The sequence below is a fragment of the Pelobates fuscus genome, chromosome 10, assembly GCF_036172605.1.
Source record: "Pelobates fuscus isolate aPelFus1 chromosome 10, aPelFus1.pri, whole genome shotgun sequence".
NCBI lineage: Eukaryota > Metazoa > Chordata > Amphibia > Anura > Pelobatidae > Pelobates > Pelobates fuscus.
In genome coordinates this window covers 140,439,587-140,461,658 of record NC_086326.1, presented here as the reverse complement: position 1 = coordinate 140,461,658, position 22,072 = coordinate 140,439,587, and the positions used below count along the sequence as shown (strand labels likewise).

General features: G+C 44.1%; 2 protein-coding genes across 2 annotated transcripts; one reads left to right on the top strand and one right to left on the bottom strand.

Annotated features, from left to right (window-relative positions):
- The first annotated feature begins 4,554 nt into the window (after positions 1–4,554).
- On the top strand, positions 4,555–5,664 carry LOC134574589 (gastrula zinc finger protein XlCGF71.1-like). Its single transcript, XM_063433723.1, has one exon. The coding sequence runs from the start codon at positions 4,803–4,805 to the stop codon at positions 5,541–5,543; it is 741 nt and encodes a 246-aa protein (XP_063289793.1). The 5' UTR covers positions 4,555–4,802; the 3' UTR covers positions 5,544–5,664.
- Positions 5,665–18,556: 12,892 nt separating this feature from the next.
- Positions 18,557–19,801, bottom strand: LOC134574813 (piggyBac transposable element-derived protein 4-like). The gene has a single exon (XM_063433878.1). The coding sequence runs from the start codon at positions 19,799–19,801 to the stop codon at positions 18,557–18,559; it is 1,245 nt and encodes a 414-aa protein (XP_063289948.1).
- Between the last annotated feature and the right edge of the window lie 2,271 nt (positions 19,802–22,072).

Genomic DNA, 22,072 nt, shown 5'->3' with positions numbered 1-22,072 from the left:
ATGTCACTGTCCATCTCTCAATGGAGGAGTGGGAATATTTATCAAGAAACAAGGATCTCTACAAGGACATAATGATGGAGAATCACCAGTCCCTCGGCTTTCTTGGTAAGTTGACTTTAAATCCACAGTTATCATGGTTTTTTAAATAAGTACTGTAGTAAACATTAAAGGGACACTATAGTCACCAAACAGCTTCAGCTTAATTTGGTGTTCTGGTGAGTATAACCTATCCCTGCAGTCTATTTGCTGGAATCACTGCCTTTTCAGAGAAATGTGTTTACATTGCTCCATAGGGACACTTCCATTGGCCACTCCTCAGATGGCCACTGGAGATGATTTCTGGGGCAGTGCTGCACAGTGCTCTGCATGGAGATGCTGAACTTTCCCCATAGAAATGCATTGATACTATAATGGGTACAAGGTACGTTTTATTCCCTTTTAAGGGGGGTAAGGAGGGCAAGCCCCCCTAAATGGTGGTTTTAACACTATAGGTCAAGAAATACATGTTTGTGTTCCTGACCCTATAGAAACATAGAATGCGACAGTAGATAAGAACCGTTTGGCCCATTTAGTCTGTCCAATTTTCTAAATACTTTCATCTGTCCTTATGTTAAGTCTATGATAGCCTAATGCCACACATGCTTAAACTCACTCACTGTGTTAAACTCTATAACTTCAGCTGGAAGGCTATTCCATGCATCCACTACTTTCTCTGTAAAGTAATACTTCCTGAAATTATTTTTAAACCTTTGTCCCTCTAATTTAAGACTGTCCTCTTGTTGCAGTAGTTTTTCTTCTTTTAAATATAATCTCCACCTTTACTGTGTTGATTCCCTTTATGTATTTAACCCCTTAAGGACACATGACATGTGTGACATGTCATGATTCCCTTTTATTCCAGAAGTTTGGTCCTTAAGGGGTTAAAGGTTTCTATCATATCCCTCTGTCTCGTCTTTCCTCCAAGCTATACATGTTAAGTTCCTTTAACCTTTCCTGGTCCATTTTGTCCTGCAATCCATGAACCAGTTTAGTAGCTCTTCTCTGAACTCTCTCTAAGGTATCAATATCCTTCTGAAGATACGGTCTACTGTGTACAATACTCCAAGTGAGGTCTCACCAGTGTTCTGTACAATGGCATGAGCACTTCCCTCTTTCTACTGCTAATACCTCTCCCTATACAACCAAGCATTTTGCTAGCATTTCCTGCTGCTCTATTACATTGCCTGTCTATTTTTAAGTTATCTGAAATAATCACCCCTAAATCCCTTTCCTTAGATGTTGAGGTTAGGACTCTATCAAATATTCTATACTTTGCCCTTGGGTTTTTACGCCCAAATGCATTAACTTGCACTTATCCACATTAAATGTCAGTTGCCACAACTCGGACCATTTTTCTAGTTTACTGAAATAATTTGGCTTATCCCTCCTGGAACATCAACCGTGTTATATATATTAGTATCATCAGCAAAAAGACATACCGTATATACTCGAGCATAAGCCGACCCGAATATAAGCCAAGGCCCCTAATTTTACCCAAAAAAACTGGGAAAACGTATTGACTCGAGTATAAGACTAGGGTGGGAAATACTGGTAAATTTTAAATAAAATTAGATCCTAAAAAAATTATATTCATTGAATATTTATTTACAGTGTGTGTATATAATGAATGCAGTGTGTGTGTATGAATGCAGTGTGTGTGTATGAGTGCAGTGTGTATGTATGAGTGCGGTGTGTGTATATGAGTGCAGTGTGTGTATGAGTGCAGTGTGTGTATGAATGCAGTGTTTGTGTATGAGTGCAGTGTGTGTATGAATGCAGTGTGTGTATGTATGAGTGCAGTTTGTGTGAATGCAGTGTGTGTATATGAATGCAGTTTGTTTATATGAATGAAGTGTGAGTGTGTGTGATGAAGTGTGTGGGCATTTTGATTATTGTTATTTTATTAATTATTATTTTAATAATTTTTTTTTTATATTATTATTTATTTTATTAATTATTATTTAAATTTTTTTTTGTTATATTGTTATTTTTTTTTAATTATTATTATTTTTAATATTTAATTATTATTATGTATTTATTTTTTCCATCCCCCCTCCCTGCTTGATACATGGCAGGGAGGGGGGCTCTCACTCCCTGGGGGTCCAGTGGCATTGGTAGTTCAGTGGGGGGAGGAGGGGGGCTGGCTGAGAGTTTACTTACCTCTCCTGCAGCTCCTGTGAGCTCCCTCCTCCTCCGCGCCGGTCCATGCAGCTCCTCTGTCAGCTCACAGTGTAAGTCTCGCGAGAGCCGCACTATGACCCCGCGGCTCTCGCGAGACTTACACTGGGAGCTGACCGAGGTGCTGAACGGACCGGCGCGGAGGAGAAGGGAGCTGACAGGAGCTGCAGGAGAGGTAAGTAAATGCTCTGCAGCCCCCACAGCCCCGTGTCTGTATTATGGCAATGTAAATTAAAATACAGACACTGACTCGAGTATAAGCCGAGTTGGGGTTTTTCAGCACAAAAAATGTGCTGAAAAACTCGGCTTATACTCGAGTATATACGGTACCTTACCATCAAGACCTTCTGCAATATCACTAATAAAAATATTAAAGAGAATGGGTCCAAGTACAGATCCCTGGGGTACCCCACTGGTGACAAGGCCATGCTTCAAATATACTCCATTGACTACAACCCTCTGTTGCCTGTCACTCAGCCACTGCCTTACCCATTGAACAATATTGGAATCCAAACTTAAAGATTGCAGTTTATTGATGAGCGTTCCTTTAATGATCTGTGATAAGAATATTATGTGTTCAGTTAATTCCTTTTGAAATTGTTGCCAAGTGCCAACATCTTTAAACAAAAAAAACAGACTATTTTTTATCATACTCTTAAAAAAAAATTACTTTTGATATTCAAAGTCATATTTTTTGTTTGTATACTTACATTATTTTTATCACAATCTGATTGTATTCGGTTTATTAGTTTTGTTGTGTTCAGAATGTGCTTCAGTATTCAGATACTGTCTAAATGTGGGTACTCCAATATACCGTATTTATTGTTTTATGAATATGTCTTTCGGGTTGAAATTGTATAGGCCTTTACGAATGTGCAAAATACGTAAATGTATACCGGAACTCCACCATAATGAGCTATGTGTGAATGTGTTATAGAGCTTTACAATTAAAAAGGCTGTTTTTAAATCCAAATGTTGATTTAAAGGGACACTCCAGACACCTAAAGCACTTCAGTTTCTAAAGTGCTTTAGAAAAAGTTCTGATTTTATTAGAAACTGGCACTTTTATAAATTAACCTTCTTACACCCCTGACTGTCAATTAGACATTCGGTCATGATACTTCCTGGTTGATTAGCTCAGTAGATCTAAACTCAAGAGACAGCAATTGTTCAGAACACGTGCAAATTCCTTATAAAGACTTCTCCTTGACCTGCATTGGGAAGCTACAGACCCTCTGGGCTGGGAAAGAAGAAGAGGCATGTAAATGCTTCAGACAAGTTATCTGCAGCTTCTACAAGCTGTATTTAGATGTACCCCCAGTGAAAAAAAATATTTTTTTATTTGGGCAGTAAAGTGTTCCTTTAATATTACTATACAAGCACATACATGTAAGCATGATATACATGCCACAAACATTTTTGAAAATTTGTTGCTATGCTGAATGCTAAACTCAACATTTTCATGAACCCATCATAGTACACACAAATTTATATAAAAGGATAGTACCCTAACAATTATCAGTAATTTTGCCAGTAAATTATCAGATACATCTATTTAAAAACTTGGTCCTCCACTCACCTTTCAGCCTCTTTACAATATAAGTCTATGCTAGCTGCTGAGTGATCGAGGAGAGCAGGAGACCCTCCTAATGACGGTAGATCTATATCTCCAGCGAGAATATCTCACTCTTGCTGCAGGAATATAGGAATGGTGTAACACGTGTCAGTCCATTCTGACACCAATGCACTGGCAATGAAGCCAGCAAGCCAGCATCCTGGGAGTGGATTGCCCTGCTTGAAAGGTATTCCCAAGTGGAGCCAACCATATCAGAGGCAGAAGGAAAGAGGGGCTAGTGGGTGTTACATTAACTATAACATTGACAAAGCCAGAGCCTCACTTGAAAAACAACATAGAACATATTTTAATATGTACCTCAACACAGGTTTCTTTTTGTACTCACTTGTACTGTTTAGTGTTGATATTGAAAATAATTACTATAATTTATTTTCTGTTCAATAGATATATCAATGGGAAGTGACAAATCCGAAAGTTATACAGACCCAATTCATTGTGCAGAATTGGCAAATAAAGACAAATGTGATGTTAATACTGGCTCGGGAAAGAAACCAATCAGAGTTAATAAAGGAACAAGAAGAAATAATCGACTTGTGACATGTGACGAAAGAAATTTCACAGACAGTAATAACAGGGAGCACAGAGAACATATACAGACGGATTATATATCCTCTGTTATTAAGGACAAATCAGAATCGCATGAAGAAGGAAATATCCCAGACACAGACACTTGTACACCAGAAGAACAAGACGACATAGAATATACACTTGTGCATATTAAGGAGGAATCATCTTCTGATGGAGATTGGAATCTTGCAGACACCGATATGTACAGACATACAAAGTATACACCTACACATAATGTGGAAGCAGAACAGAGTTATTTTGATACAGGAACATTTGGGAAAACTGACATTGTTTGTGCCCCCACAGAACATATACATACACAATTCACAACAACGTCTAAAGACCAACCCACTGGTATGAACACAATCGCATACACCCTACCATGTATATACCCACAGAACACAAAAATACAGAATATCTCTATAATATTAACGAAAACCTGAGCCAATGTAATTTTACAGATAAGACATTTTCAATAAGAAGGCGTGTTAGGAGACGTAAAAATGTTCTCAACATATCATGTGATCGAGACGCAGTATATGCAGAAGGAATGTATAATTGCACCGAGTGTGGGAAACGTTTTCCTGAAAATATAGATCTTGTTAAACACCAAAAAATCCACAAAGCGAAGAAGCTCATTTGCTCTGACTGTGGAAAATGGTTTAACTGTACTGCACATCTCATAACACACCAGAGGAGTCACACGGGAGAGAAACCATTTTCATGTCCTGACTGTGGGAAGAGTTTTTCCAATAGCTCATATCTTGTTGTACAAAAACCATTCACATGTGCTGACTGTGGGAAATGTTTTTCCAATAGCTCGTATCTTTTACTACATCAGAGAACACACACAGGAGAGAAGCCATTCTCATGCCCAGACTGTGGGAAGTGTTTTTCCAATAGCTCCCATCTTGCTAGACATCAGAGAATTCATACAGGAGAGAAGCCATTCTCCTGTTCTGACTGTGGAAAATGTTTTACCAATAGCTCCTATCTCATAATACACCAAAGGATACACACAGGAGAGCGACCATTCTCATGTTCTGACTGTGGTAAATGCTTTACTAATAGCTCCCATCTTGCTAGGCATCAGAAAACTCACTCAGATGAAAAAACATTATAATATTCTCGGTGTGACATGTATTTCACTTAAATGAACACTTCAAGCACCCTAACCACTAAAGAGTTCCAGCCATTATATAATGATTTCACTTGTACCTGGGGTACGCCATGTGCCTCCCCCAACACTACTACAGCTCAGTGAGAGCCACAATCTCTTTTCACTGAGTTAAGCACAGCGGTAGAGGGATTATTTCATCGAATAAGAGCGATCAGCTAATGCCCTTAGCCTATGAGCCTATAAGGAACCTCTCACTTTGAGCTATAGTGGAGGCAAACCCCAGGTTGGAGGTCAGACACAAACAATGAGAGGACACCAGGATTTTCCTGGCACTTTGACCTCTATAGCACTCTGTAGTGCTTGTGGTTCCTCTATGTTGTGTTAAATTATGACAGAAAGATTTCAGTGTGCATACATTTTTAATAAACCTAATTTTACTATACTTTTGATACTTTATAAAGATAATAATTCCTAAGCAGATGTTATATCCAAAAGCAAAATAAAATAGCAGCTTTATTGGTACAAAAACAGCAATGTTTCGACCCTACAGGATTGTAGGATCGAAATGTTGCTGTTTTTGTACCAATAACGCTGCTAATATTTGTTATCCCGGAGTGTCTAAACCTTTATTTATTCTTCATATCTTGGAAGGGAGGCCTGGCCAGCCTTGGTTTCAGATCACCTGGGTTACCTGGTGAGTGCGGTATCCAGTACGTCTCTAATATCCAAAAGCAAAGCATTTTATAGCTCAAGGAATTTGCTTTCACTAGTATCTTACTAAAGTTCAGATTATACTACCAAGAAAATGTATTATTTAACATGAAAAGTAAAGTATGGTCAGGTGTCAAAACTATTAATACCTATTTTACATGTCACGTGCAGGTTATTGTTTGATCAAAAACTTTGAGAGAAGAATTTTCCTCTGAATTTGAATCTGTTTTTTCTTTTCGTCAGAACATGGTGACCTCTTCTTGAGGGTCTTCTATGAAATTACAGTCTGTTACTCGTGGCAACTTGCAGAGACTGGAATGTGTCTAAGTAGAAATTGATGGCTTATTTTCTGCACCAGGGATCAAAACAGTAGAACTGTTGGACCTGTATAATGTCCCAAGTTATAGCAGAGAAAGTTACAATGACCCACTTCTATATCTACAAGGTACAAAGAGGTACTTAGATATGGATACAGTATAGCTGTAGTTTAGGTCAGATTCTACGTGCAGTTCATAGGTGAGCATGGTTAAAGAGTCTCAACTTTGCTTACTACCTTTTATAAGCTGGATAACTGGAGCTGTAGGTTAATAAATTCTCCGGTAGGATGAATTGGTGGAATTTGTCAAATGAAGCCTCTCTATGGATACTGAATATCATTGGATTGGGTACCTAAGGCACATGCAGATGCATTCAAGCTTGAATCAATGCTTTCCCATGGAAGAGGGGGGGGGGGGGATTCTGCATCACCTGATCGAGTTTTCTTTGGTCTTCTAGTGCAGGAGTGCCCAAAAGGTAGATCCCCAAATGTTTTAAAACTACATCTTCCATGATGCTTTGTCATTCTAAATGCATGCAAAGCATCATGGGAGTTGCAGCTTTTCAAAATTTGGGGATCTAACTTTTGGGCACCCTTGTTCAAGTGGCTGTTAGTATGAGAGCCATTAGTGGTGGACTTAACCCTGCAATGTATATATTGCCCCTAAAAACTGCACTGTTTTACATTGCAGGGTTAAATGACACTTCTTTCTGAAGAGCTACAGTCCTGGGAGCTACAGTCCTTAAAAGGACTTTCCCCGCTGAATCCTCCACGAGCTGGAGCAAGGCGCTGAGCAGTGATTAGATCTTTCCCGTTCCAGTAAGTAGACGACACAGGTCTGGGAGTACAACTGATTTTAATGAGCTAAACCTGGACTTTTATGCACAGACCCCAGCATGGGGTCTCCATTGTATTCAACACAAACCCCTCCCAGGAATGTCTGGGTCTGGGTGATAATTGCGTTAAAGACCGGTAAGCTAATTATCTCCCAGGAACAGAGAGCCCAACACAAAACATAAAAACATAAAAGTACCCCAAAAACATAATAAAAACATACAAGAACCCTGTAACGGACCGTTTCACTTACAAGAGGATAAAACCCAGTTTAGGCGATAATCCCCTTTCCAGATGCACAGGCAGCTACTGCAGACACCATTCTCCCGACTGGAACCACACGAACACTGGAACAGCTGAACAAGAAAAGCAGACATCGGCTTACACTCTTGGCAGTCAGCCTACAATCCCATTCCCCCAAAGACCGAGACGACACATCGCTTTGAGGGTTAAGCAAGAACTCTGGACTGGGACACCCAGTCTGGCTTTTATTACAAACAAGTACATACAGGACACTCCCAGGGGGAGGATGAATTTAACCAATCACATGGATGTACCTCCCACACATTTCCTCCCCTTAGATTAGCACTTAACATAATTATACCGTACACCCTTTCCCCCAATTCCTGGATGTACCCCAAAAACAGGGGGTACACCTTTAAATCCAGCATCGCTGGATAGCCCTCATTCAGGGGGGAAACATATCCAAAATTCAAGTCATTCGGATGAACAGTTCGGCAGATATGGGTTTCCAAAGATTTGACCGAAGGTAAAGTATCCGAAAACAGTTCCATGCATTTTGGCCCTGCGGTCGGTCACAAACAAGGGAATGAAAACAGACGAATTGCCTGTGTTATAGAGCCTGGAGAGGGTTTGAATGAATTCCCTTGTTTGTGGGGTTCTTTCTACCGAACGGTGGGTCATTCGGTAGTTTATATACGAATTCCTGGAAGTATGGAGGTCTCAGCGATGTTTGCCTAGTCAAGTGTCCGATTTTAGTTCCAGACACTCGACGGCAAAACACCGCTGTTCGGTAGTTTAAGATGGCCGCCGCCACGTGTTTGTTTCCTTAATGGCGGCCACCCAGAGGACAAAGACCACACTACACTGATTGCCAATTACCCGTTTGCAACATTGTTGCAAACTGTAATTGGAGGCACACTTAGTCCTGGGTGGTCTGGTTGTTCGGTAGTTTCCTCAATACAATGAATGGAGTGATTCTACCGAACAATCAGATGAATGCTGCATATATATATAACCCAGGTTAACTGCATACAAAAATACATACATGACATTAAAGTATTAAAGGCAGGATTACTGTACTACGCTCCACAGTCTTAAAGGTACAGTATCCCAAAAGTCCCCATAGATCCACGGATGGCCCTTAAAGGCCCAGTAGCAGTAATATACATTATTACATGCCCAAATATAGTTTTTCCAGTACAATATGTCCAGGGGCCATAGTCGCAGGGCAGGAGGATAGCAGCCAGGCCTCTCCAGTTCACAGTGGCGAAGCTGGTTTCGCCACATTTCTCCCCTTTGCCAATTAGACTAACAGGGTACCTGACTTTCTGCCGGTCAGTGCCCTGGTTAGTCCAGCAACCCACCCACAAAACAGAAATAACAGAGCAGCCCACCCACACTAACCGGTTACTACATCTGGGTGAGGAAGGATTTTGTCCAAGTTCTGGTGTTTCACCCCTGCTGGGTGGGAGACGGGTAGGCTGCCTTGGTGGGTTGCTGAGGGGGCAGAGACCAGCGGTACTCTGTCCTGTTGCCAGCACTACCACGGGAGTAGTCTGGTGGGCGCCTGGTTGCTGGAGACTGGCTGTCTCCCCTTTAGGTGCACAGCTCGACTGCCGGAGGGGGAGACCGACTGTCTCCCCTTTGGATCCATCACACTGAGGCTGGGGAACAGGACCGACCGTCCCTATCCCTTGTGCTGTAAGTGCAGAGACTACGGTCCCATCTGCACAGTTGTGGGGCTTAACATCTCCCCTTGGTGGGTTAGGTTGCCGTGGGAGAGAGGGTGTAACAAGTTCCTCTCTCTGGATGGCAAACTGCCGCTGGGGAGAAAGGATGGCACCTTCTGCTCCCTGGGGTACACACTGCCGCTGGGGAGGAAGGATTGCACCTTCTGCTCCCTGAGGTACACACTGCCGCTGGGGAGGGAGGACGCTGCTCTCCTCTCCCTTCACCTCACCCTGCCTTCTTGGCACATCACTTTGTTGCTGGGGGGCAGGAACAACAACCTCTGCCCCCTGTAACTCAGCCTGCCGCTGGGGAGGATGGACGACACCATCAGCTCCCGGAGACACACACTGCCGCTGGGGAGGAAGGACTGCACCTTCTGCTCTCTGGGGCACACACTGCCGCTGGGGAGGGAGGACGCTGCTCTCCTCTCCCTTCCCTTCACACTGCCTTCTTGGCATATCACTTTGCTGCTGGGGGGCAGGAACAACAACCTCTGCCCCCTGTAACTCAGCCTGCCGCTGGGGAGGATGGACGACACCATCAGCTCCCGGAGACACACACTGCCGCTGGGGAGGGAGGACGCTGCTCTCCTCTCCCTTTACTTCACACTGCCTTCCTGGCATATCACTTTTCTGCTGGGGGGCAGGAACAACAACCTCTGCCCCCTGTAACTCAGCCTGCCGCTGGGGAGGAAGGACAACACCTTCATCCCCCTGGGACACACACTGCCGCTGGGAGGAAGGACGGCACCTTCAGCTCCCTGAGATACAATCTGCCGCTGGGGAGGAAGGACGACACCTTTAGCTCCCTGGGACTTACTCTGCCGCTGGGGAGGATGGACGACACCATCAGCTCCCTGGGTTACACACTGCCGCTGGGGATCTGGGCCGACTGCCCAGCATCCCTGTAGGGCCGGTAGAGAGACCTCGGTCCCATCTCCACCTGCCTGTTGTGGTTCCTCACAGGACCAATCTATGAGGACCCCTACTTCGGGTTCTTCCTGCCGCCTCGGGGGGGGGCGGCTAACCTCCTCGGATGCAGCCTCTACTCTGCTGCTGTACCACTCTTCCTGCTCATCATACTCTTCGTCCATCTTTGAGTTTTGCTCAGCCATGACCTGGTTCCAGATCCCCTGGAATGTGTCCATGGATATATAACCCCCATACTGGGCCACTTGCTGCCTCACCTTGGCCATAAAATCATATTCAGCGTCAGAGCCTTCCATACTTGTCTGCTCCAAGTCGCTGGATACCTCTGCTGCCAGGGGCGCTGCACGAATGCTAACGTTGCCCTCAATTTGTAACTCCAAGGAATTGGTGTTCTGTAGCTGTCCTTCTGGCTGTGGGAACAATCCCGCAGCTTGTTGGTTCCTCTGCGTCGTTCGCAGCAATAGGTACGCCTGTACATCGTTGTAGACCCGGTCTGCCATCCGCTCCGCTCGGGCTGGTGAGAATAGAGCCATCCTGCTCCTATATTCCCTGGCAAACTCGGATTCCTCCTCCTCCCTCGGAGGTGCTGCAGCAGCTGCGACTCTGTCTCCTTCCATTTTCCTGATTTCCTTTGTAGATAGGGTCGCTGTACGGATACTAGCGTTGCCCTCAATTTGTAATCCAGAAATGGTGTTGTCTGTAGCTGTCCCTCTGGTTGTAGGAACGATCCCGCCGCTTGCCACCAATTGTAACGGACCGTTTCACTTACAAGAGGATAAAACCCAGTTTAGGCGATAATCCCCTTTCCAGATGCACAGGCAGCTACTGCAGACACCATTCTCCCGACTGGAACCACACGAACACTGGAACAGCTGAACAAGAAAAGCAGACATCGGCTTACACTCTTGGCAGTCAGCCTACAATCCCATTCCCCCAAAGACCGAGACGACACATCGCTTTGAGGGTTAAGCAAGAACTCTGGACTGGGACACCCAGTCTGGCTTTTATTACAAACAAGTACATACAGGACACTCCCAGGGGGAGGATGAATTTAACCAATCACATGGATGTACCTCCCACACATTTCCTCCCCTTAGATTAGCACTTAACATAATTATACCGTACACCCTTTTCCCCAATTCCTGGATGTACCCCAAAAACAGGGGGTACACCTTTAAATCCAGCATCGCTGGATAGCCCTCATTCAGGGGGGAAACATATCCAAAATTCAAGTCATTCGGATGAACAGTTCGGCAGATATGGGTTTCCAAAGATTTGACCGACCGCATGGGTAAAGTATCCGAAAACAGTTCCATGCATTTTGGCCCTGCGGTCGGTCACAAACAAGGGAATGAAAACAGACGAATTGCCTGTGTTATAGAGCCTGGAGAGGGTTTGAATGAATTCCCTTGTTTGTGGGGTTCTTTCTACCGAACGGCGGGTCATTCGGTAGTTTATATACGAATTCCTGGAAGTATGGAGGTCTCAGCGGTGTTTGCCTAGTCAAGTGTCCGATTTTAGTTCCAGACACTCGACGGCAAAACACCGCTGTTCGGTAGTTTAAGATGGCCGCCGCCACGTGTTTGTTTCCTTAATGGCGGCCACCCAGAGGACAAAGACCACACTACACTGATTGCCAATTACCCGTTTGCAACATTGTTGCAAACTGTAATTGGAGGCACACTTAGTCCTGGGTGGTCTGGTTGTTCGGTAGTTTCCTCAATACAATGAATGGAGTGATTCTACCGAACAATCAGATGAATGCTGCATATATATATAACCCAGGTTAACTGCATACAAAAATACATACATGACATTAAAGTATTAAAGGCAGGATTACTGTACTACGCTCCACAGTCTTAAAGGTACAGTATCCCAAAAGTCCCCATAGATCCACGGATGGCCCTTAAAGGCCCAGTAGCAGTAATATACATTATTACATGCCCAAATATAGTTTTTCCAGTACAATATGTCCAGGGGCCATAGTCGCAGGGCAGGAGGCTAGCAGCCAGGCCTCTCCAGTTCACAGTGGCGAAGCTGGTTTCGCCACAAACCCCACGTATTATGCATCCCCAAATAGCTCTGCTCTGAGCACCCAAGTTATCAAAATAGCGCTAAAATACATGCAGTGTAGGGGAAACGCCACCGTGTTAAAGTTCTGACCGGCACACATGGTCCTATGCCCAAAATAGTTCCAGGGCGTTTGGTGCTTTTGACGGTCAACTTTCGGGAGCTCCTGCGTCCAAAATACAGGGTGCTCTGCCTGGCTCTAAGGTAGCGTTTGTTTCCCTTAGTCTCAGGCACCTTCCTTTCAAAAAGCGCTCTCCTGGCGGGTTGCAAAGCAACCACACGGTCACCTCATGCTGAAAACAGTTCTATAACATTTGCAGCTAAGTACCACTGAGGTGACCGGGGACCAACGAAGTCCTCATGCCAAAATTAGTTCCATAGCGGTCGCGGCTAAGTACCGCTGAGGACCATTTGTGAGTTTGGTTCATGCTAACGGCCACCACGGAGCTAGTGTTTGGTTCCATTCGAATGAAGGGAAAGTGCCAAACCAGGGGCACCCAGGAAAAGCTGCTAAAGGCGGCTCGGCAGGGTAACTCCCAAACGGTGTCTCAGACCTGGACCATAGTCGGTGGGCAGGAGGCCAGCTTCCACACTCCTTCAGGAGTTTGTGGCCAATGTTTGTGGGAAAGAGCATTTGTCACACTCACCCCTACCTTTAGTATATGACAGGATCCTTCAGCTATAGACATACACCATAATGTGTTTGACTTTGACATTTATTGGGTCCGATGATGATGTCACTGCACTGTGCAGGGAGTGAAGCTGGGAAGACCATAAAGACTAACTGTCGGTTTTCAAACATTGTCCGACCCAAGGTGTATGTATATGGATAAGGTATCCTATCATATACTAAAGGTAGGGTTGAATTTTTCTCATTTTTTACATACTCTTTGTTTTAAAAATAAATAAATAAATATATATATATATACTTTCAAAACTTGATGAAAGGATCATTAAAAAATAGTGTTGAGGTGACAGCTGTCCTTTAAGCACAAAACAAACAAACTAAAGCTGTGTCTTTATGGTGTTAATAACCATAACCTGTTGTACATACCACTGGCCCATCTCCCTGCATCTCATTGCTCACTGATGGCAATTACTATAAAAGTGAAATGCACAACCATGCCTGCTTCTATGACATCACATGACTGTCTATGACATCATTCATCTGAAATCAGCACATAAACGTACACGTATTACACGTACATTTGTAGATGCACGAATACATATGCAGTTATACATAAGGACACATTAAAACACCCATTACACAAATAAACATATATTTACATATATATGCAGTCACACAAATTGCCTGAATGTAGTACTGAGGACATTGGCATGGACTGCTTTCTGAGGAGGTTTCAAGTGCTGGCCTCCTGCTTTATCTCAACCTTGTATATAGATGATGTAACGGAACCGCTGGCACCACGACCGGGTACCCTCCGCTGACGGATGCTCCTATTGCTTTCCGAGGTCTCCAAGCACTCTGCCTGACACCATAACCACTGCAGACCCCACGAACAGCCGCAGCTTGGTTGGGGTCTCGCCGACTCCACCCACTCTGGACCCAAGACCAGGGTCCAGCTTCCAGTAGGTGGACCTCTCCGAATTCCAGAGAGCAGGAACAGGAACAAGCTCTTAGCAGAGCTCAGCGATTATACCCTGGGGAGTATAGTGATTATAGCAATCCCCAGAGTGTAGTTCTCCAATCCCCCAAACATGAGCCGAAACTTCATGAAGGTACAAGATGATCTGAGGTGCTAGCACACCCAGTCTGGCTTTTATTACAGTTGTTGCAAATACAGGACCGCCCACAGGGAGGGATAAAACAACCAATCATATCACAGTTACATCCCACAGATTCCCTCCCCTTATCCTGAGAGGAAACTCAATTATACATACAGTTAAAACATACTTTTTACCCAACTTTCATAACTCTAAATCCATACATCAAATCTCCATAAAAATGACATATTCACAATCAATCCATTCAGGGGAACGACATATTAAAAAATGACACGAATCAGACCAGTGGTTTAAAAGTTAAGGGAAAGTCCTTTGTTACCAAATGAAGCATGGCTTTTCTTCCCAAAACAGTTCCACAGAGTCTCTATCCTGGAGATAATTAGGAAGTAATCCAATTATCTCAAAGGACAGAGGTAAAACTCCATTAGCCACATGGCAGACAAAGGACAATAAAAGACGTAAAAATACATACTGTTACATTTATCACATAGAACCTACACATTTACAATTTACCGAACACATAATAGCATACATAATATTGAAGACAGCCTGAATGCAATCTGCTACACAGTCTTAAAGGGACATTGTTCCTAAAAGTCATAATATGTCCACGGATGGTTTTTAAAGGGCCAGCAGCAGCACCATACAAATCCAATATGCCCAAATGTTGCACCTGAAGGGCCAAATCTCCCAGGGACCATAGTCAACAGGTAAGAGGCTGGCAATCAGGCTCCTCCAACAGCCAGGGGTAAAGGGCAGCTTGTCACCAATAAATTCAGTGACGAAAGGCATTTCGTCACAGATGAAGGCCGTGGACATTGTAGCATATACCTGAAGGATTAACCATAGATTTGGAGATAGAGAGAAATTGTTTAATTCCACTGTGAAAGCATAGTTCTATCTTTAGGATGGGACCTGGTAAGTTGGATTTACAGAACTGAGGCTGGCTGTACACTGGGGTTTCATACCGGGGTAGGTAACCTTTTAGAAGTACTGTGCCAAAACAAGGTCTTGAAGTCCCTTGGTCCTATTTTTTTTAATTGAGGTGTGTATGTTGCCATATTGTGCTTGTGTTATTTATGAGTGCTGCAGTTTCTTTGTAACATTGTATTTGTGTGTACGCAGTCACATTGTAAATGTTCCTCAGTAGTTTGTGGCATTGTGTGTGATACCTATGAATTTGGGCTGTGTACGGGGACTGCGTATGGAATTGTTTGTCTGGATGATATATTATGTCACATTGTTTGGTGATGTTTGGTGATTTGAGAGGCTGCTTGTGAGGTTGTGTGCGTGTATATGGATTGTCACTCACCATCAGCAATCACCTCTTGAATTCAACTTGCAGATATCTGAAGTCCAGCTGGGACTCCTGAGAGGCCACAGCCTATTTGGTTGAACATAAAAATCAGGAAGGTCCAAACTGTGCTAGGAGGTTGAGAGGGAAAAAGCATTGGCTGCAGAGTAACATACAGTAAGTATCCCAAGCAGTGATGGCATTACAAGACACACTCAATATGACAAGTGACAAAGTGACAAGTGAGAATTGAGCGGTGAGACCTCAGAAGCATGATCTATACACAAAAACAGCTTAAAAAAACAGCCAATTTTTTTTATTAAAATCTTCTCTTTTTGTAAAATGAAATAAAGAATACATACTCTTCAAACATAACTGGAGTGTTTAGGTGTCTGGAGGGTCCCTTTAAATGAACATTTGGATCAAAACACAACTTTTTTAACTATAGCACATACACAGACAGCTTATTATGGTGGGGTTTTGTTATACATTAATGTATATTGCACATTCCTCAATACAGTACTCTCTCTTTCGTGCACATTATGGTTGAGCTCTGTTATAAATGAATGCAACAAGGCTGTAACAAGATTAATATACAGAAGTACCAGCTTCCATTGAAATATGCACATCTAGTAAAATAAAAAGATAAAAAGGGGGGCCACACTCTGTACACATAAAGTATTGAAGTGCTTTGAGGTCTGTGTTTCCCTTTAACCCCTTAAGGACACAGCTTCAAAAGCTTGTCTTGCACTTAAGGACCCAAGAAATTTTCAAATTTTTTGCTGTTTGCGTTCAACTGCAATTTGCATTTTACTATTTTATTGCACCGACACATATTAAATACCGTTTTTTAAAGGACAAAAAGGGCTTTAAATTGATGTAACATATACATATATAAATGCTTATTTATTATAAAAAAAATGCCCAAAAATTAAAAAATATTGGGTTTTTTCTTCAGTTTTTGCAATAATAATGTGTGCATAATTAGTGCAGGTTAAGGAAAGTAATTAAAATAAATTAATTTAGTTGTTCTGATTTACAGAATATATAATGTGTCTAGGATTTTCAGGTTTTTTTTTTGGTAGTTACAGCTCACAAAACACAAGGAGTAAAATAAACTTTTAATGTGGAGCGATTTTAGAATTTGGTATGTTTGTCTTGTGAGCTTAATAGCCATAAAAGAAAACAAAATTGCCACACAAAAGTATATATTTATATAAAGTAGACATCACAGGCTATTTAACTAACATTATTTTGACACTTTTAACGTAGCCATTTCACCGCTAATCCCTGCTAAATATTGGACAAAAAATGTTTTTTGACACACAAAATTATAACAAAAACTTCTCATGTGTATTTCGGAAAGTTAGTGTGTGCTACTCCTGTACAAAACCTAATTTTGTATTCAGCTACATTTGCTGAGTACAACGATACCCCTATTGTATGTCTTTGGCACTATTTCGTGAAGCTATAGCGCCATATAGGAGACCTGTCCATTTCGGTATTTACAGTAGAATTCTGAGAGACGGATTTGATGGGCCTATGTTTCAATTTGGGCCACTATAGCAGTTTGACTGTTGGAAAACCCCCCACAAAGGCCTACCATTTGTAAAAGTAGACACTACAGGGTATTTCAAATGGCATATTTTAAACCCTAGCATAGGATCATTTTTTTGCTAGTTTGTACCAAGTCTAGTAGCAATGAGCATTTTTTTCTGCCTTTTTGACACACACTTGGAGATGTTACTGTATATTTTCCAATCCTTATGTGTGCTCCGGCAGTATAACACCTATTATGTTGCTCAGCTATGTCGTCTTAGAACAACAATACCCCCATGTGTACCTTTTTCAGGGATATGTGGATGTTGAAGGGGCACATTGGAGACTAAGCCATATCATTTTTTTTCAAACTTTGAATTTTGACGCTGGGTCCACGTGCAATTTTAGAGCCTCTTAGCAGGCTGATACTTCAAACCACCCCACAAAGACCTACCATTTGTAAAAGTAGACACTCCAGGGTATTTCAAAGGGCATATTTTGAACCCTAGCGTAGGATAATTTTTTTGCTAGTTTGTACCAAGTCTAGTAGCAATGAGCATTTTTTCTGCCTTTTTGACACACACTTGGAGATGTTACTGTATATTTTCCAATCCTTATGTGTGCTCCGGCAGGATAGCACCTATTATGTTGCTCAGCTATGTCGTCTTAGTACAACATTACCCCATGTGTACCTTTTTCAGGGATATGTGGATGGTGAAGGGGCACATTGGAGACTAAGCCATATCAGTTTTTTTCAAACTTTGAATTTTGACGCTGGGTCCATGTGCAATTTTAGAGCCTCTTAGCAGGCTGATACTTCAAACCACCCCACAAAGGCCTACCATTTGTAAAAGTAGACACTCCAGGGTATTTCAAAGGGCATATTTTAAACCCTAGCGTAGGATAATTTTTTTGCTAGTTTTTACCAAGTCTAGTAGCAATTAGCATTTTTTCTGCCTTTTTGACACACACTTGGAGATGTTACTGTATATTTTGCAATCCTTATGTGAGCTACGGCAGTATGACACCTATTATGTTGCTCAGCTATGTCGTCTTAGTACAACAATACCCCCATGTGTACCTTTTTCAGGGATATGGGGATGTTGAAGGGGCACATTGGAGACTAAGCCATATCAGTTTTTTTCAAACTTAGACGCTGGGTCCATGTGCAATTTTAGAGCATCTTAGCAGGCTGATAATTCAAACCACCCCACAAAGGCCTACCATTTTTTAAAGAAGGTATTAATCACCGTATTAACCTGCATCAAACTTTGGGGCACTGCCTATCTGCTGATAGAATCCACAACTTCCTAAGCATTTTTTACTTTTTACACAAGAACTTTAAATAATGTTATAAAATAATTTTTTTTTTATATTTTTTTTAAAATCTTTTCACCCCTAGCGTAATAATAAACTCCCCAACTTCCTATGAATTACCACGGACCCTAATTAACTAACTAAAATTAGAAAAATAAAAATAATCAGTCAGAGGTAAGAATTGCAGTTGCCTCCTTGGCCCTAAACGTTGTCAGCAACTTTAAAATGGAAGAACTAAATAATAACAAAATTAAGTATATATATATATGTATATACAATGTGCAACTTATTCTCCCTGGGTGTGAAACTCTTTAAAACAGTTGCCAATGCAAAGGCCGGGCTGAGAGGGGCAATCAGGGCAATAAAAGCTGGTTTCCGTCCTTACGCCCCTCTGGTAGCACAACCTGCACCTTTTCTGGGGTGTCTTCTTTTTGGGGGTTGGTGGTATCCGGAAACAGAAGTGACCTGTCTCAACCTTTCTGCTGCTAGGCCCAGCTGATGGTTCCCCACTGTGGCACTCAGTGAGCAGCCCAGAAATAAGCTGAAACTGGAAATCCAGAAATGTGGATTTAAGGTCAGCATTTGCCTTTTTGTACAGAATAAAGGCATTGCGAGTCGCCATTTGCATAAGGTAAATGCCAAGCTTTTTGTACCATGCCCTGGTCTTCCTCAGTATTAAATAGGGTTGCAGCAGTTGGTCGGACAGGTCAACTCCCCCCATGTGGTTGTTATACTGCCTAATGCAGACTGGCACCCGTCTAGTTTCTTGTCTGCCACGAACTGCGACTCTTCGAGTGTGCTCCGTATGCATAGATGTTAGCATGAACACCTCCTTCTTATCTTTGAATTTGAGAGCCAACAGTTCGTCCTGGCAGAGAGCAGCCGTTTCCCCCCTCTTGAGCTTTTTTTGTGCCAGGGCTTTTGGGAAACCGACACGTGTCTTTCGGATAGTGCCGCAGGCCACAGTTTCAAAGCAATAAAGCATCCTAAGAAGCGGGATGCTATTATAGTAATTGTCTATAAATAAATGATACCCCTTATTTAGCAATGGGTTAATTAAATCCCATACGATTTTTCCACTCGTCCCAATGATGTCCGGGCAACCTGGGGGATCCAAGTGGCTGTCTTTACCTTCGTACACACGGAAGGTGTAAACATACCCACTGGCACTTTCACAAAGTTTATACAACTTTATCCCATACCGGGATCTTTTGGCCGGGATATATTGTTTAAACCCCAGTCTGCCCTTGTATTTCATAAGAGACTCGTCTACACAAATATTTTTTTGTGGGGTGTACATTGAGTCAAACTGACTGTTGAAGTGGGAAATAGGGGGGCAAATCTTATAGAGATTATCGTATTGAGGATTATCTCTTGGGGGGCACTTCGAATTGTCGCTGAAGTGTAAAAAGCGAAGCATTGCTTCATATCTGGACCTGTTCATGGTCTGGGAGTAAATAGGGGTGCTGCATACAGGATTTTTGGACCAGTACATCCCGATGCTGGGTTTTTTAATAATGCCCATTAGCATTGTTAGTGCCCAAATTTTTTTTAATTCTGGCACACTGGTGGGGTACCAACTCCCTTGCCTGGCGATGAGACCCTGATCATTAAGTGACAGGTACTGCACACAGGGCCGTCTTTAACGCGGGGCAAACGGGGCAGTTGCCCCGGGCCCTGTCCCTGCTGGGGGGCCCAAGACAGCTGCTCCGTTTGCCCTCTGCCCGCAAACTATGGGGGCCCATCGGTTGGACCATGCACTTAGGGCCAACCGGTGGGCCTGTGTCAGCAGGGGCCCGGTCGGGCGCTGTGGCGCTTTAACAGCGCGACCGGGCCCTTGCTTTTCGGCAGCCGACTGGGAGGAAGTGACAGCCGTGCATCACTTCCTCCCACAGAAACAGGAGCCGCGCGGGAGGAAGAAGCTGTTCCGGAGGGGGCCAGGCTGGGAGAGAGCGAGGTCTTAACTCCCAGCCACCCCAGCCAGCCCACTGGATCACAGGGAAGCCACCCTCCAGGAAAAGGTAAGAAACTGGAGGGTGGTTATCAAATTTTGCATGAGTGTCTGAGAGTGTGTGTCAGTATATATGTATGTGTGTATGTGTTAGTGTGCCAGTATGTCTGTCAGTGTATCTGTATGTCTGTGTGTGTGAGTCTGTCAGTGTCTGTGTGGTTCAGTATGTATGTATGTGTGCATGTCTGTCAGTGTGTCAGTATGTCTGTGTGTGTGTGTGTGTGTGTGTGAGAGAGTGAGTCTGTCAGTGTGTCAGTATGTCTGTATGTGTGTTTCAGTATGTCTGTCTGTCTGTCTGTGTGTATGTGTGCCAGAATGTCTGTATGTCTATGTGTGAGTCTGTCAGTGCCCGTGTGGTTCTGTATGTCTGTGTTTGTCAATATGTCTATCAGTGTATGTGTGTTTCAGTATGTCCATCTGTCTGTGTGTATATGTGCTGGTATGTCTGTCAGTGTATCTGTATGTCTGTGTGTGTGAGTCCGTCAGTGTCTGTGTGGTTCAGTATGTCTTTGTGTATGTGTGTTTCAGTATGGCTGTCTGTGTCAGTACGTCTGTCAGAATGTGTCTCTGTATCTGTATGTTGTCCATCTGCATAGGCGTGCGCACGGGGTGTGCCGGGTGTGCCTGGGCACACCCTAATCACACCCCCGTGCTGCACTGCCTCTGGGCAGACTGACATGTCGGGTCCTCGGTCTATGACCGAGGACCCGACACAGGAGGGGGCCGGCGGCTTGCACACAATGCCGCCGGGTGAGAGGCCCCTCCTGTCTGTCTGCCCTGATCCTCAGTCTGCAGCTCCGCCGGGAGATCGCGAGACTCACCATGTGGTCTGCAGCTCACTCCCGGCGGAGCTGCAGACTGAAGAGACTACAAGGACCACTGGACCACCAGGGCAGGTATTTAAACCCCCCTCTGCCCCCTGTCACTCACTGCCCCCCCACCCTGCCTCTGCACCCATACCCCCCCTAACCCCTGTCCCTAGCCCTCTAACCCCTGTCACTCACTGCCCCCCACCCCCCTAACCCCTGTCACTACCCCTCTAACCCCTGTCACTACCCCTCTAACCCCTGCCACTACCCCTCTAACCCCTGTCCCTAACCCCTGTCACTACCCCCAACCCCTGTCACTACCCCCCAACCCCTGTCACTACCCCCCAACCCCTGTCACTACCCCTCTAACCCCTGTCACTACCCCTCTAACCCCTTTCACTACCCCTAACCCCTTTCACTACCCCTCTAGCCCCTGTCACTACCCCTCTACCTCCCTAACCCCTGTCACTACCCCCCTAACCCCTGTCACTACCCCTCTAACCCCCTAACCCCTGTCACTACCCCTCTAACCCCTGCCACTACCCCCCAACCCCTGTCCCTAGCCCCTGTCACTACCCCCCAACCCCTGTCACTACCCCTCTAACCCCCTTAACCCCTGTCACTACCCCGTTAACCCCTGTCACTACCCCTAACCCCTTTCACTACCCCTCTGACCCCTGTCACTACCCCTCTAACCCCTGTCACTACCCCTCTAACCCCTGTCACTACCCCTCTACCTCCCTAACCCCTGTCACTACCCCCCTAACCCCTGTCACTACCCCTCTAGCCCCCTAACCCCTGTCACTACCCCTCTACCCCCCTAACCCCCGTCACTACCCCCCTAACCCCGTCACTACCCCCCAACCCCTGTCACTACCCCTCTACCCCCCTAACCCCTGTCACTACCCCCCTAACTCCTGTCACTACCCCCCTAACTTCTGTCACTACCCCCTAACTCCTGTCACTACCCCCTAACCCCTGT

Coding starts and splice junctions, on each gene's coding strand:
- LOC134574813 (XM_063433878.1), bottom strand. CDS start 19,801: ATGCTAATGGGCATTATTAAAAAACCCAGCATCGGGATGTACTGGTCC.
- LOC134574589 (XM_063433723.1), top strand. CDS start 4,803: ATGTATATACCCACAGAACACAAAAATACAGAATATCTCTATAATATT.